The 13,060-nt window shown below is 48.2% G+C and overlaps 1 protein-coding gene and 1 long non-coding RNA gene across 2 annotated transcripts; one reads left to right on the top strand and one right to left on the bottom strand.

Moving 5' to 3' along the window:
* The first annotated feature begins 1,416 nt into the window (after nt 1-1,416).
* Nucleotides 1,417-6,734, top strand: LOC141374318 (uncharacterized). Its single transcript, XR_012381094.1, has 3 exons — nt 1,417-1,566; nt 5,703-5,950; nt 6,602-6,734. It is a non-coding gene; the product is annotated as an uncharacterized lncRNA (long non-coding RNA).
* On the bottom strand, nt 6,674-8,762 carry LOC112812957 (melanoma-associated antigen B4-like). Its single transcript, XM_025857913.2, has 2 exons — nt 8,567-8,762; nt 6,674-7,658 (listed from the first exon to the last, which is right to left on the bottom strand). The coding sequence occupies exon 2, from the start codon at nt 7,619-7,621 to the stop codon at nt 6,674-6,676; it is 948 nt and encodes a 315-aa protein (XP_025713698.2). The 5' UTR covers nt 7,622-7,658; nt 8,567-8,762.
* Between the last annotated feature and the right edge of the window lie 4,298 nt (nt 8,763-13,060).

The following is a 13,060-nucleotide window of genomic DNA, read 5'->3' on the forward strand; positions in this document are numbered from 1 at the left end:
TGGGTTGGAAGGGGGTCTGTGCTGTCACGTGACTCAGGGATTCAGGCTCCATCCATCATCTAAACGCGGGTTTCAGTGTTTGCTATAGAGCAGAAGAAGGAAGTGTGGAGGTGGAATACTGTCTGTCAGTAGGCTCAGAAATGAGAAAAAATGCTTCCACTTACTTTTCAGTGGCAAGGGTCGTCCCATGACCCTTTCTAACTACAAGCGAACTGGGCTGAAGAGTCTACTGGTGTGTCAAAGAGGAGGGCAAGGCACCTGTGGGTGAGTAGCTCTAGTCTGTCCCACAAACTTACATAGTAGATACTCAGGGAAAGAGCTATTATTAGAATTTATGAAAACACAGGATACCTGGGGGGCTCAGTCGATTAAGCACCCAGACTCCTGATTTCAGCTCAGGTCATGATCTCAGGGCCGTGAGACTGAGCCCCATGTTGACTCCACACTCAGCTGGGGATCTGCTTAAGTCTCTCTCCCTCTCCCTCTGCCCCTTGCCTTGCTCACCCTCTCTCTCTCTCTCTCAAATAAATCTAAAAAGAAAAAATGAAATTGTTATGAAAACAATCTCCTCTATTCCTGGTGGAGTTTCTGGCAAGGCTAAGTCTGCCTTGAAATTCTACGTTTTTGAGAGCCTACCCTGTGATAGGTGAGCTTCACAATACAAGATCACATGAGGTTTATCCAAAGGATTCTATAAAACTTCAGCAGGGAGGGATCATTTTCTTCTCATGAAAGCTTCTTTCTGGACTAACCATTGCAGTAGATTCCAGATTCTCAATAGGAAAAGAATGTTCTCTTTCTACTGAAGCATGGTCAAAACCTTAACTTATGAGTCCAGGCAACCCTCAGCATGATTGAATGTGCAGGACAGTTTACAAGTGCCATTAGGCCCAAGGAAAAACCAAGGTATTCTGTGGCAAGGACTGAGGTAAGAGGAAGCAGAAAGATGGGGAACTATTTTAATCTTTGCTGTTCAAAGATAGCATGTCTACCAAGGAACCATTTTCCTCTCATAGAAGTACTTTGGGTTTTGAGGATTTCAGCCTCACTAGATGTTTGCTTCATAGTGAAATCCCTGGTCATTCCTCATCCCCAAATTGCGAGGGAGGCTTTGGTTACTGACCACTTAGTTAAGCTCACTCATCAGTGTATTTGTTCAGAGGCCAGTCTCAAATACCACACTGTTAAAATTATACTGCATACCTCAGGATGATTTCAAAAACCTTCTCTGCTTGCAGGATCATATCCCCAAACTAGTAGCTGTGCCAAAGCAAACTCTACTTATGAGCCCACTTGGGACATATTTTGAGAATGTAGTGAAAACATACATGGGTTCTAAACTTCTGTTTCTGAAGTGATCTTTTACATGGATGTGTCAAACCTGTCTTTAACCACCTTTTATATCCCAGGGCCTGTTGCTGTCATAGACATTCCACATGAAGAAAATGATTGCCAGGGAGCTGGAATGTTCTAAGTCGGGAGGAAGGCAGGTGATTCTGGACTGTCTTTACATTGGCAACAAGGAATGTCCTTCAGAGAAAAAGACGGTGAAGAATTGGCCAGCAGGTGAGCTTCCAGAGTTGGATAGTAGGTCACAGTAGGAATGACCTGGGGGAAGGATACTGTAATGTGGGAAAATGCTGGAATTGAACAAAAGCCAGCACTGGGCTCTCAAGAAACCCTGGGGTGAGGGACAGCAGGATCCTAAGTAGAAGAATCCCACAGATAATCCCCCAGTTGCGGTTTATTATCACACTCACCTTCCTTCCCTAGGCCCTGCTTGTAATGTTTTGGCTGCAGGGTCCTCATACTTACCACCTAGGAGCCATTGTGGAACAGTGAGAAGAGAAATGAATCAAGAGACACAAGATCAGTCTCAGGCTGGGAGAAGTAGCACAGTGTGGGCTCCAGAGAGATCAGACCAGGCTCTATTCCTGGTTTGGTCACTTCATTAACCATCTGAACTTGAGAGTATTTCAAGTTCTTCCTCTGTTAAATGCATTGGATAAGCTCCAGCCTACAGGACTTTTGGAACTGTATGAAATGTATATAAAGCACCTAGTACAGTGATTAGCAAACATTGGGTCTCTTATGAATGACAATTATTACTCTGATCATTTTGGTCCCAGATGATACCACCCACACCTTTGTAATATTTTTGTTTGTTTGCTTTGATCCAGCATATGTCAGGGAATATGCACTGCAGGACAGAGAACACCAAAATAGCCAATATGTTGCCTGGCAAGAAAATTGTCCCTATTTGAGCATATGTTGTTTAATTTCACTATGAGTCTTACCCAGTTAGAGGTAACTCAGTGGTGCCCAGCTTAGAATTTACAGAATTGTACTCAAGAAAACCTAATTACAATGCCATTTCAATGGAGTGGGCTCTGGCTCTCCTCATCCAAAGCAGAGTGTGAACTTGGTGGCGTCTTGACCACACTTCAAGGGAGTATCACCCTGCTTCTTTGAGGTTTCTTAGCTATGATGTACATGAAACGCCTAGTTTGTACCCTGTGCTCACCTGCAGTAGGATAGGAGCGTAGGACCCCATCTGTTCCTGCTTCAGGTGGAGAGGTCTCTGGTTTTCCCACACTCCCAAGGTAGCTGTTTAGAGCAGGTTTCATTCCAGGCTTCAGTCTGTCCACTCCCAGACACACAATCTGATGTCTGCCCCTTTTTTTATGATTTGCTTAGCCTCACTTAACCCAGTATTCTGCCTCTGAGGGCTTGCACAGTCCCAGCCCCGAACCGCCTGGCCTCAGGTAATTTACACTTGACTGCTCTCAGCTGGAACTTCCTCAGCCCTTCTTTTTTGTTGACCTTTAGGTCTTAGAGTGTATCTCACCATCTTCCTTTGATGGTAGCTGCTCCTAGACTTGTAATTCTATGGGCAGTGGCTCAGTCTTCTTTTTCTTACTACTCCCTCATACTACCATGGAGTCTTCCAAAGAGCAGATGCTGAATTAGTGCTTGGGCATTAGACAGTAAGCGGGATTTCTAATGTATTATGATTTCATTTCTCCCACATTCCTGAATAAGCAGAGAAAAATCCAGATATATATACATATAATATCTGCATATACATCTTCTATACAGATATAGACAGATATATAGATACAGATACATATTAAAGACTAAAAGAATCAGCCTCACCGAGAATTTAACCATTTACTGTCCTGTTTCTCTTTTTCGTAATTCCCAAGTAATTTTCCCGTGGAGTTATTACACATTTCTGACAGTCCCTATGCCAATAACATGTTATCATGTTCTGCTTAATAGAAAATATAGAAGGTTAAAAAAAAAACTGGACTCCTTGTACAACTTGCTAATGCTACCCCTGAGATACTTCACATCACATTAAGAAGCTCACACTCCAGACTTCAGAAGCTGAAGCAAGCAAGAGCCACATCTGCCCCCCCCATCCATATTCTCTCCAGACTGGTGGAAGGGGTGAGGCCCTGTGGAACTGCATTGTTCGGAGGTTGGTGGCCCCCTCAGATCTCACTTGGTTGGAATCTGGACGGTTGCCTCAGCCCCCACTGTTAAGGGGTTGGTGGTTGCCTCAGTCTTCAGGGTCTTCACCCTGACTCCTAATACAATCTAGAAATTCTCCCTCTGCATACTTGAGGTCACCGCCTTTGACGAGGTCCCTCACCTCCATGAGACACCATGGGATGAAGTGAGTATGATTCATCCTGTTACCACACCTGGGTCTCTCAGGTCTGAGAGGATGGTGAGACTGTTTATTCCTCTCTTTTCCGTTGGGTGTTTTCCTTAGTCCTCAGGCTTCACTCTGGTCCTTTCTATGACCTGGAGGCCTGTTCTCTCACACTAACTCCTATTAATTCCCTCCGACCACCTAGGATTGCCTTACGTGGCAAAACTTCCTGTGGTCACGTGGCTGACAGTAGGAGACGTATTCTGTGGCATCTCCACTTTTATGATCTGGGTGGTTCCCTCTGTGCTTAGGGCCCTGTGCTTCATTTGTGGCATGACCTGGAATTTCTCCCTCTGCTAACCTGACGCTTCCTCTTTAGACCAAGTGCCTCACCTCCCTGAGATGGCCCTAGAAGGAAATGAGTGGGACTCATCATGCCCCCATTCCTGGCTTTACTGAGGGAAGACACCAGTGGCAGGGCTCTGTGTGGCCCCTTCTGTTCTGGTTGGGGTCCCCTTATCCTCCTTTAGAATGATCAGCTTGACACCAGTTAGGAAGTAGGTTTCCTCCCTCTACTGAGTGAGGCTGCTCCCATTAGACAAAGGCCCTCTCCTCCGGGAGACCACTTCCTGTGGAAAGAGGGACACCTCAGCTGGGGAGCTTTGCCCTGGGCCTCCTAGGGCTGACAGCAAGGGTGGGACTCTGGGCATTCTCCTCGATTCTGGGGTGAGTGGTCCCCTTGCTCCTCATTCACGGTCCTCATCTTGACTCATGACCGGACCTGGGAATCTACCCTCCACTCCCCTAAAAAACCCGTGCTCCTCAGACTAAGGCCTTTACTTGCCTGGAAGCTCCAGACTGGAAGTGTCAGGATGAATCCTGTCTGTCCAGGGCTGTTGGGATCTTCTGAAAGATGATAGTAGGGGCAGAATTTTGTGACATCCCACTCGTCTGGAGCTAGTAGCCCCTCAGTCCTTGCTCAGGTTTTTGACCTTGACTCTGGGTGGCATGTGGGGCTCCTTCCTCCACTAAGTCAGCCAGCCTTACACCGAGGTCGTCACCTTCCGGGGACACTGGAGGGAGAAGTCAGGCTGCGGTTCGCTGGCTTACCCCTGCCCGAGGCCTCTGTGTGCCCTGCTCTGTTACGGGGGTCCACTCACCAGCACTCATTGTCCTCACCTTAAATACAATGAAGGCCTATGAGGGTCTCGTACGTGGGCAGAATCAGAGCTGCTGCACAGGCCCAAGGACCTCACCTCCCTCTGAAGTCACTTCCTCTGCTCCCCACCAGAGGAAATGAGGGGTGACCATAGCCACACAAGGCAGAAAGTAGGGTATGTGTTGTGGAGCCCCGACTGTTCTGGGATGGGCAGTTCCTCATTCCTCATTCAGGGTCCTCACCATGATACCTGTTGGGCGGGGCCCCCCCCCCCCCCCCCCCCCCCCCCCCCCCCCCGCCCACTGACCCGAGGACACAACCCTTAAACCATGGTTCTTATATCCCTGAGAACCTTGAAGAATGAGTTAGGGGATGCTCGGGCTGCAGCTCTACCTGAGGCCCTCTAGGTCTGAGAGTAGCTAAGGCATGGTCTCTCAGCACTCCCTGTATTCTGTGCCGTTGGTGCCTAGCCCCCCATTCATACAGGGTTCTCATTTTGTCTTCTGTCTCTTTGATGAAAGGCTGCTGGCAAATCCTCATCCCTGCAAACACTTGAGCAGGTTCCTGACTGCAAACCTTGCAGACACTGGGACACTGTCCCTAGGAAGATGTGAGATGGGGAAGCTGTGACACAAGGCCGGGGGCTGCCCGGGTGTTAAGCTGTCAGAGAGGATTCACCCTGATCTCTTCCTTCTCTGCGCCAGCTAGACAGCATCTTACACAGTTTCACTCCTGACAGATTTCCTTCCTACACAGAAAGGGCAGAGCAGGATAAATTGGAGAGCCCCCGATCTTTTCAGCTTATCTGATATTGCCTATATAGATGATCATATTGTCACTGAATATAATTTTTTTCTTTTCTTTCTTCACACATTTACTCAGCATTACTATTACTGCGGCTGTGTATTCCAAAACACTGCTTTGGGTCAGGGTTTTGTTTATCCCATGACATATATCTTGGAGTAATGAGAAGAAAAACGAAATAGAAGCTACAAGGTCTGGCTCAGGCTGGGAAGAAAGGAAGAGCATGGGTCTCTAGACTGATCCGGACCAATCCAGACCAGGGATCCAGTCCCAGGGAGGTCACTCACCACTCGTGTGAACTTGAGATATTTACAAGCCGTTTATCTGTAAGTGAACTTCGCTAAGCTCTATCCTATAGGAACGTTGGCATTTATGTACTATGTAAAGCACTTGGCATACTCATTAAGAAATATTGGGTCTGAATGAATGGCAGTTATTATTATGAACCCCCCAAAATACCACCCTCCCATTTAAGTTCATTTTTACTCCAGTAGATAGCAGAGAATATACAGTGCACAGGGACAAAAACAAATGTTCTAAAGCTAAAAAAAATTAAAGTATCTTATATTTTTACTAAGACTAAAAGGAAAAGGCAAACCATGAATTAAACACCTTTTATTTTTTTTTAACTATTTTGTTCTCCATTATGTGTTCCTAACTCTTTTACTGTGTGGTTCTTCCACATTTCCATGAAAATCCCTATTGCAGTGCCATGTTACCTGCTTTTGGATCACGAATACAATATAGATGGTTTGTGACTTTCTTTGTGATAGACACCAACGCTGTAACTCTCATTTGTGAAACAGCGATAAATGAGAGCCATGTCATTCTTAAGTTTATACTCGAACTAAATGAGCTATTCCAAGAAAAAACATTGGAAAACACCTAAATAAATATAACTGTGTATGTGTTTATAGAAGCTAGCCGTTTCGAACAAATAGGAAGAAGACCTGTGCTTTGTCCCCTCCAACCCCTAGGACTCTGCACGACCTGGAAGGTCGACTGCCCTCTTCCACCGCAAGGAAAAGCAGCCGCCCCAGCTGATTTGACTAGACGCGGCGCCAGCCAGGGGCCGCTGCGCGCTCCTGCTGCTCTTGCAGCGCCTCCTCGTACAACGCGGGGAAGCTGCTGGGCACGGTGTCGTTGATCTTGGCCAGCACCTGCAGCACCTGCATCTTGCTGGTCTCCGCGCGGGCTCGCGGGCCCCACAGGAACTCGTGGCGCGGAGGGTCGCTGGCGGGCACCGCGCGGTACTCCAGGTAGCCCTGGCGCACCAGGTCTTGGGTGATGAGCTTCTGGGGCTCGCCGATGATCAGGTGCCTCCTGCCCTGGTGCATGCCCAGCATGTTGAGGAACTCCCAGACCTCCTCCTCGGTGGCGCGGTTGCCCTTCATGAAGATCAGGCCCAGGAGCGCCATCAGGAGGCCGGTCTTGGGCAGCCCCTTGTTGCCGTCGCTCGGGAGGGCCAGCTTGCTGACCAGGGTGTAGGACTGGCTGCAGGCGTCGACCTCCCTGAGCTCGAGCCCGAAGACCAGATCCATGCGCTCCGAGGCGAGCCTGAAGATCTCGGGGAAGTGCTCGCGGTACTTCCTGCTGACCATCTTCAGCATCGCGGCCCGCGTGATGGGCTCCCCGCTGCTGTGCTTCTCCAGCAGGAACTGCACCAGCAAGCTGGCCTTGCGGGTGAGGGGGTCTTTGCGGGTGGCCGGGGGGGCCGCGGGGGCGGCCGCGTTCTCAGCGCCCTGGTCACGTGGCGGGCCTGGAGGGCCCGCGCCAGGAGACCCAGGGGCGGGGGCGCCCTGGGGCTGCGGGGCGGGACCCGCCTCGGGGGAGCCCGGGGGCATCGCCCCCACATCGGGTGGGGGGCAGCGGGGGGGCTCCTCTGCTGCGGCGGCTGGTGCTGCCGCAGCAGGAGCACCCCCGACACTCTGAGCCTCACCACGGCTCTGGTGGCGTTTCTCCCGGGCAGGGACCTTGCTCTTCTGGCCCCGAGGCATGGCGACACTGGGCAGGGCTGGTAGGTGGCGAGGGCACCTGGAGAGGGGGACGGTGAGGTGGGGGAGCCCCTTCAGCGGAGAGATCCCGCCCTGGCTTTGACCACGGCCGCCCCTGCAGGGTCCCCCAGGGCACTGCTCTAGGACCCCCACAGGCCTCTCTTTACCCTGGTCAGCCTGGGCCCTGAGCACCCGGTGGAGGAAGGGGGTGTGAGCCTCGGGTCCCCAGGCAGACAGCCCTGCCCCGGGGTTACTGGGGTGACGCCAGTGTTCCTGACAGGGAAGATCCCAGTGTCCGGGTGGGGGGTCCTCGCAGTTCACATTCAAGATCGTCCTGTTAATAACTGTTGGCAAGACCCGCGCCCCCACCCCCCTCCCCTGCTCTGAAGGAGACGCTGTGATCTTCCAGGGTACCCTGGAGGAGGAAAGCAGGGAGCACTTCAGCCCACCCCTCGAGTCCGGGGGCACCTACTGATGAACACTTATGGGAGGGCCTCTCTGCCCAGAGTTCGTGGGGTCCTCAGAGTGATGCAGAATCCCCACTTGGACTCCGTGTAGGACCTGGGACCCTCCCTTCCTCTGACTGGGGCTGCACCTGCAGATCAAAGCTCTAACCTGCCTGAGACCTGATAGGAGAAATGATGGGATGTGTCAGCCTGACATTCCTTTCTTGGGATCTTAAGGGTCCGCAGGAGGGGACAGGCCATATTGTCTCTGGTCCCCCTCCCTTCAGGGGGGTGGTTCCCCCGGTCCTCACCCAGGGTCCTCCCTTGACTGCTGGCAGAGCCCGGAGCTGCTGTCTCTTGCCCTGCGGCTGGCCACTCACGCTAATGGCAGCAGGGCCTGGAGACTCCTTAGGAGCCTGACAGTCCTCAGCCTGAGTCCGGCAGGACCTGGAAATCCTCCCTCAGCTCACCTGCTGCCAGCCCCTTAGACCAAGGCCCCTACCTCTCCGAGTCTCCGCAGCACAACGTGAGGGAGCACCTCAGTCCTCAGAGCCGCCCGGACCCTCCCAGGCCAAGGCCAGGAGCGGGGACCCTGCGTGGCCCCTGTTCTGGGGTAGGGAGTCTCCCCAGTCCTCACGAAGGACCTCTCCTTCCCGCCAGTCGGCCTGGGATCTCTGCCTGTGCTGAGCCGAGCCAGAGTCCCGCATCCCCCGGCCAAGGCCTGCGATCCCCGAGACCCCGCGAGGTAAGTGAAGGGCCTTGGGGCTTAACGGCCATATTGGGGCCTCCGAGCCGCGAGTGCAGGGGCGGAGCGGGACAGGGTCTGTTGGGCCCCTCTTTCCAGGGGAGATGGGGCTGGGGGGCTGGGGGGCTGTCGGGGGCTTGTCCCCACGGTTGTAACCCGGGACTCCTGGGACGTCGACCCCCAACCTCAACTCCCTCCATCGTCTCTCAGTGTCTTTCCTTGACTCTTTGTAGGAGTTGTGATACCTCCCCTGTGCTGACTTAAGGCCTCACTCCAATGACTTAAACTCCCTGAGACTCCTCCTGATAAATAGTGCAGGTACTCCTCATCTGGCCACTCCTTCCAGAGCTTTTATTAGACATTTACACCTTATTCAAGTCCTGTTCAAATAACACCATACTGTCATTCTTAGTACATGTGTCTCATAGCAGAGTATTCCCAATTTCTCCCTTCCTATAGGTCATACCATTGATGCCATTTATTTTGCTTATCCATAAGGTATAGTCACTGGTTGCATTGTTGTTTTAATGTTATTTTGAACTCATAGATATGGTTTTGAACAAATGAAAAAAGGAGAAAACTAAAGGCTTTTTATTATCTTCATGTTTTCCTTCCCCAGCTCCTTCCAAACTTCTGATCTATATCATTTTTTTTCTCTGAGAACTTCTTTTAACATTTCTTATATAGTACATCTACTTGTGACAAATTCCCTTGGTTTTTGTTTGGCCGAAACGGTCTTTGTTTCTCATTAACTTCTAAGGTTTTTTCACTGGCTACAGAATTCTAGTTGGGCGGTAGGTATTAGGTTTTTTGTTTTGTTTTTGATGTTTTAAAAACTTACTCTCTTTTGGCTTGCGTGGTTTGTGAAGAGAAATAGGATGTAACTGTTACCTTTGTGTCTTTAAGTCCCATCGGTGCCCAGCTTCTCCCAAGAATTCTTTCTCTTTGATTTTCTGCAGTGTTTGATATATCTGGGTGTAGTTTTCTGTTTTTTGTTGGTTGGTTGGTTGGTTGGTTGGTATTTATCCTGCATGGTTTTCTCTGATCTTCTTAGTTCTGTGGCTTATTTTCTCTCATTAATTTTGGAAAATTCTCATTCATTATTTGTTTAAATATTGTTTCTTCTCCTTGTCTTATTACTGCTAGGCAAAGGTTATGTCTTTTATAATCGTCCCACTATTCTTGATTATTTTCTTCTGCTTTTCTTTTTTCCCCTATTTTCTCTTTGACTCTTACTTTGGGGAGTTTACCTTGACATACCTTTAATTTTCCTGGTACTTTCCTTGGTCATGTCTAGTCCACTGGTGAGCCTATCATAGGCATTCTTCATTTCTGTTACACTGGTTTTGGTTTCTCACCTTTCCTGTTGATGCTTTCCTAGAGTTTCCATCTCTGTACTTACATTACCCACTCTTATTGAATGTCGCTCATTTTTACCATTAGAGACCTAGCATCTCAATTATAGCTAGTCTAAGATTCTAGTCTGATAATTCCAAATTATCTTCCATATCTCAGTGTGGTTAATTTGCTTGCTTTGTCTCATCAGACTTGTTTTTCCTGCCACTTAGCATACCTTGTAATTTTTTGTTGAAACTAGACATGATTTATTAGATAATAGGAACTGAGTGAAATTGGTCCTTAGTGTGAGAGTATACGTTTATCTGAATAAGAGTTACACTGTGTTTACTGTTTGCTGTTACTGTTGGTATCTGAGGTTTCCATTTCCATGAGTGTTGTGTTTGGTTCTCTCTAGAAACTCCTTCGTAAATAGTCTGAGCCTTGCAGTTTTTAGCCATAATTCTCTTGTATTATATTGGAACCTTGCTGATGTGGTGCTAAGGTGTGCGGGGAGAAGTGTTCTGTATTCCTATTATTAGTTCGTCATATTTTACTGATTCTGTGCCCCTGGGCTGTTAGCGTCACAAATGCTTCTCAGCTCTCCCTCCACCCCCCTCTTATATGAGACAGGGTGGCAAGAGGGGGCTGGACTTAGGATTTTTACTTGACCCAGATTTGTTGGTTTCAGAAAGTAGAAAAAAACTGTCTGTGCCCGTCTTTGAAAATGGTAACTTTTTCCTAGGTGTATTTCAAAAGGGTTTTCCCCCTCTTCCTGTCAGAAACATGAGGAAATTTTTCACGGATCTTTACTATGAGAACTTGGTGTAGCTCTAGAAGGTAAAACTTAGAAAAGTGTGGGGGATCCCCTATGATTAGGTACCTAGGAGTTTTTAGTTCTGAAGCTTGCCATGTACAGCTTCCTTCTAGTATTGCCTCAATTACAGTTTAAGTTATTTTTAATTTCAATTTTTTTCTGTAAATTTAATTTAGTTAACATATAGTGTATTACTAGTTTCAAGGGTAGAATTTAGTGATTCATCAGTTGCATATAACACCCGGTGCTCATTACATCACGTGCCCTCCCTAATGCCCATCACCCAGTTACCCCATCCCCCCACACCCCTCCCCTCCAGCGACCCTCAGTTTGTTTCCTATACTTAAGAGTCTCTTATGGTTTGTCTTCCTCTCTGATTTCGTCTTATTTTATTTTTCCCTCCCTTCCCCTGTGCTTCTCTGTTTTGTTTCTTAAATTTCACAAACGAGTGAGATCATATGATAATTGTCTTTCTCTGATTGACTATTTCACTTAGCATAATACCCCCTCGCTCCATCCACATCATTGCAAATGGCAAGATTTCATTCTTTTTGGTGGCTGAGTTCCATTGTATATATATACCACATCGTCTTTATCCATTCATCTGTCAGTGGACATCTGGGCTCTTTCCATAGTTTGGCTGTTGGGGACATTGCTGCTATAAACATTGGGGTGCATGTGCCCCTTCGAATCACTGTTTTTGTATCCTTTGGATAAATACCTAGTAGTACAATTGCTGGGTCGTAGGGTAGCTCTATTTTCAACTTTTTGAGGAAACTCCATACTGTTTTCCAGAGTGGCTATACCAGCTTGCATTCCCATCAACAGGGTAAGAGGGTTCCCCTTTCTCCGCATCCTCACCAACATCTGTCATTTCCTGACTTGTTCATTTTAGTCATTCTGACAGGTGTGAGGTGGTATCTCATTGTGGTTTTGATTTGTATTTCCCTGATGCCAGGTGATGTATACAGTTTAAGTTTTCCTACCCCTTCCTGAATCCAGGGGCTTCTGCTCCCAGGAAGCTGTGATTCCCTGTATTTGCCTGTCTCTTCAGTTTGGGGGGCATTAGTTTGCCCTGTAACTTCAATTCTCTTAATAGGTCTAAGAAGAATTACTGACTTTTCAGTTCAGCTTTTTTTCTTGTGAGGATGGTAGTGATGACTTCTAACATCTTTACATGTCAGAGCAGGAAAATTGTTTAATTTCAAATAGTAGAGTTGGTACCAAACATCCATATCTTGATTCTTTATTGGAAATTTTTATAGCATGCCACATTTACGTATGTTTACTATAGATTATACAAAGTGGAAATTACCTTCTAATGTAAGTTTGCTAAAACTCCCTAACCTGAACTGGTGCTGAATTTTTATCAAAGGCCTTTTCCTTACTCCTGCATATAAATAAATTGTGACATCGTGATTTATTATAGGAAATACGTGTTGTGTCTTCGTCCCCTTTCCTGACACAGAGCATCTAAATTCTTGAAATTTCCTAAGTAATAAGAGCAGTAAAGGTGACAGGAGTGTTTTTTGTATCATCAAAACAAGTGCCTTTCAACCATACCTGACTTTATGTTAATGAGGTAACTTTGGAAAGCCACTAAATACCGGCATTGGCTGCCAGGGGAACGAGCTGCATGTTTAAAGGGTTGGAAGCTTCAGCCCCACCTCCTGACCTCCAGGGAGGGGAGAAAGGCTGGGGATTGACTTAATCACTAGTGGCCCGTGATTTAATTAATTGTGCTTATGTAATGAATTCTCAACAAAAACCCTAACCGGGGGCACCTGGGTGGCTAAGTCGGTTAAGCCTCAGACTCTTGATTTCTGCTGAGGTTGTGATCTCGGGGTCGTGAGATCAAGCCGGCACTGGGCTCCGTGCTGAGCTTGGAGCCAGTTTAAGATTCCCTCTCTCCCTCTGCCCCCCCCCCCCCCCCCCCCCCCCCCCCCCCCCCCCCGCCGCCGCATTCTCTCTCTCTCTTTAAAAAAAAAAAAAAGGCAACCTAACCAAAGTGTTTTGGAGAGCTTCCAGTTTGCTGAACTCGTGGAGGTACTGGGAGGGTGGTGCCACTGTAAAGAGGGCAGGGAAGCTCTGTGCCCCTT

Source organism: Callorhinus ursinus, unplaced genomic scaffold (genome assembly GCF_003265705.2).
Source record: "Callorhinus ursinus isolate GAN/ISIS: 27379988/994484 unplaced genomic scaffold, GSC_fseal_2.0 scaffold16, whole genome shotgun sequence".
NCBI lineage: Eukaryota > Metazoa > Chordata > Mammalia > Carnivora > Otariidae > Callorhinus > Callorhinus ursinus.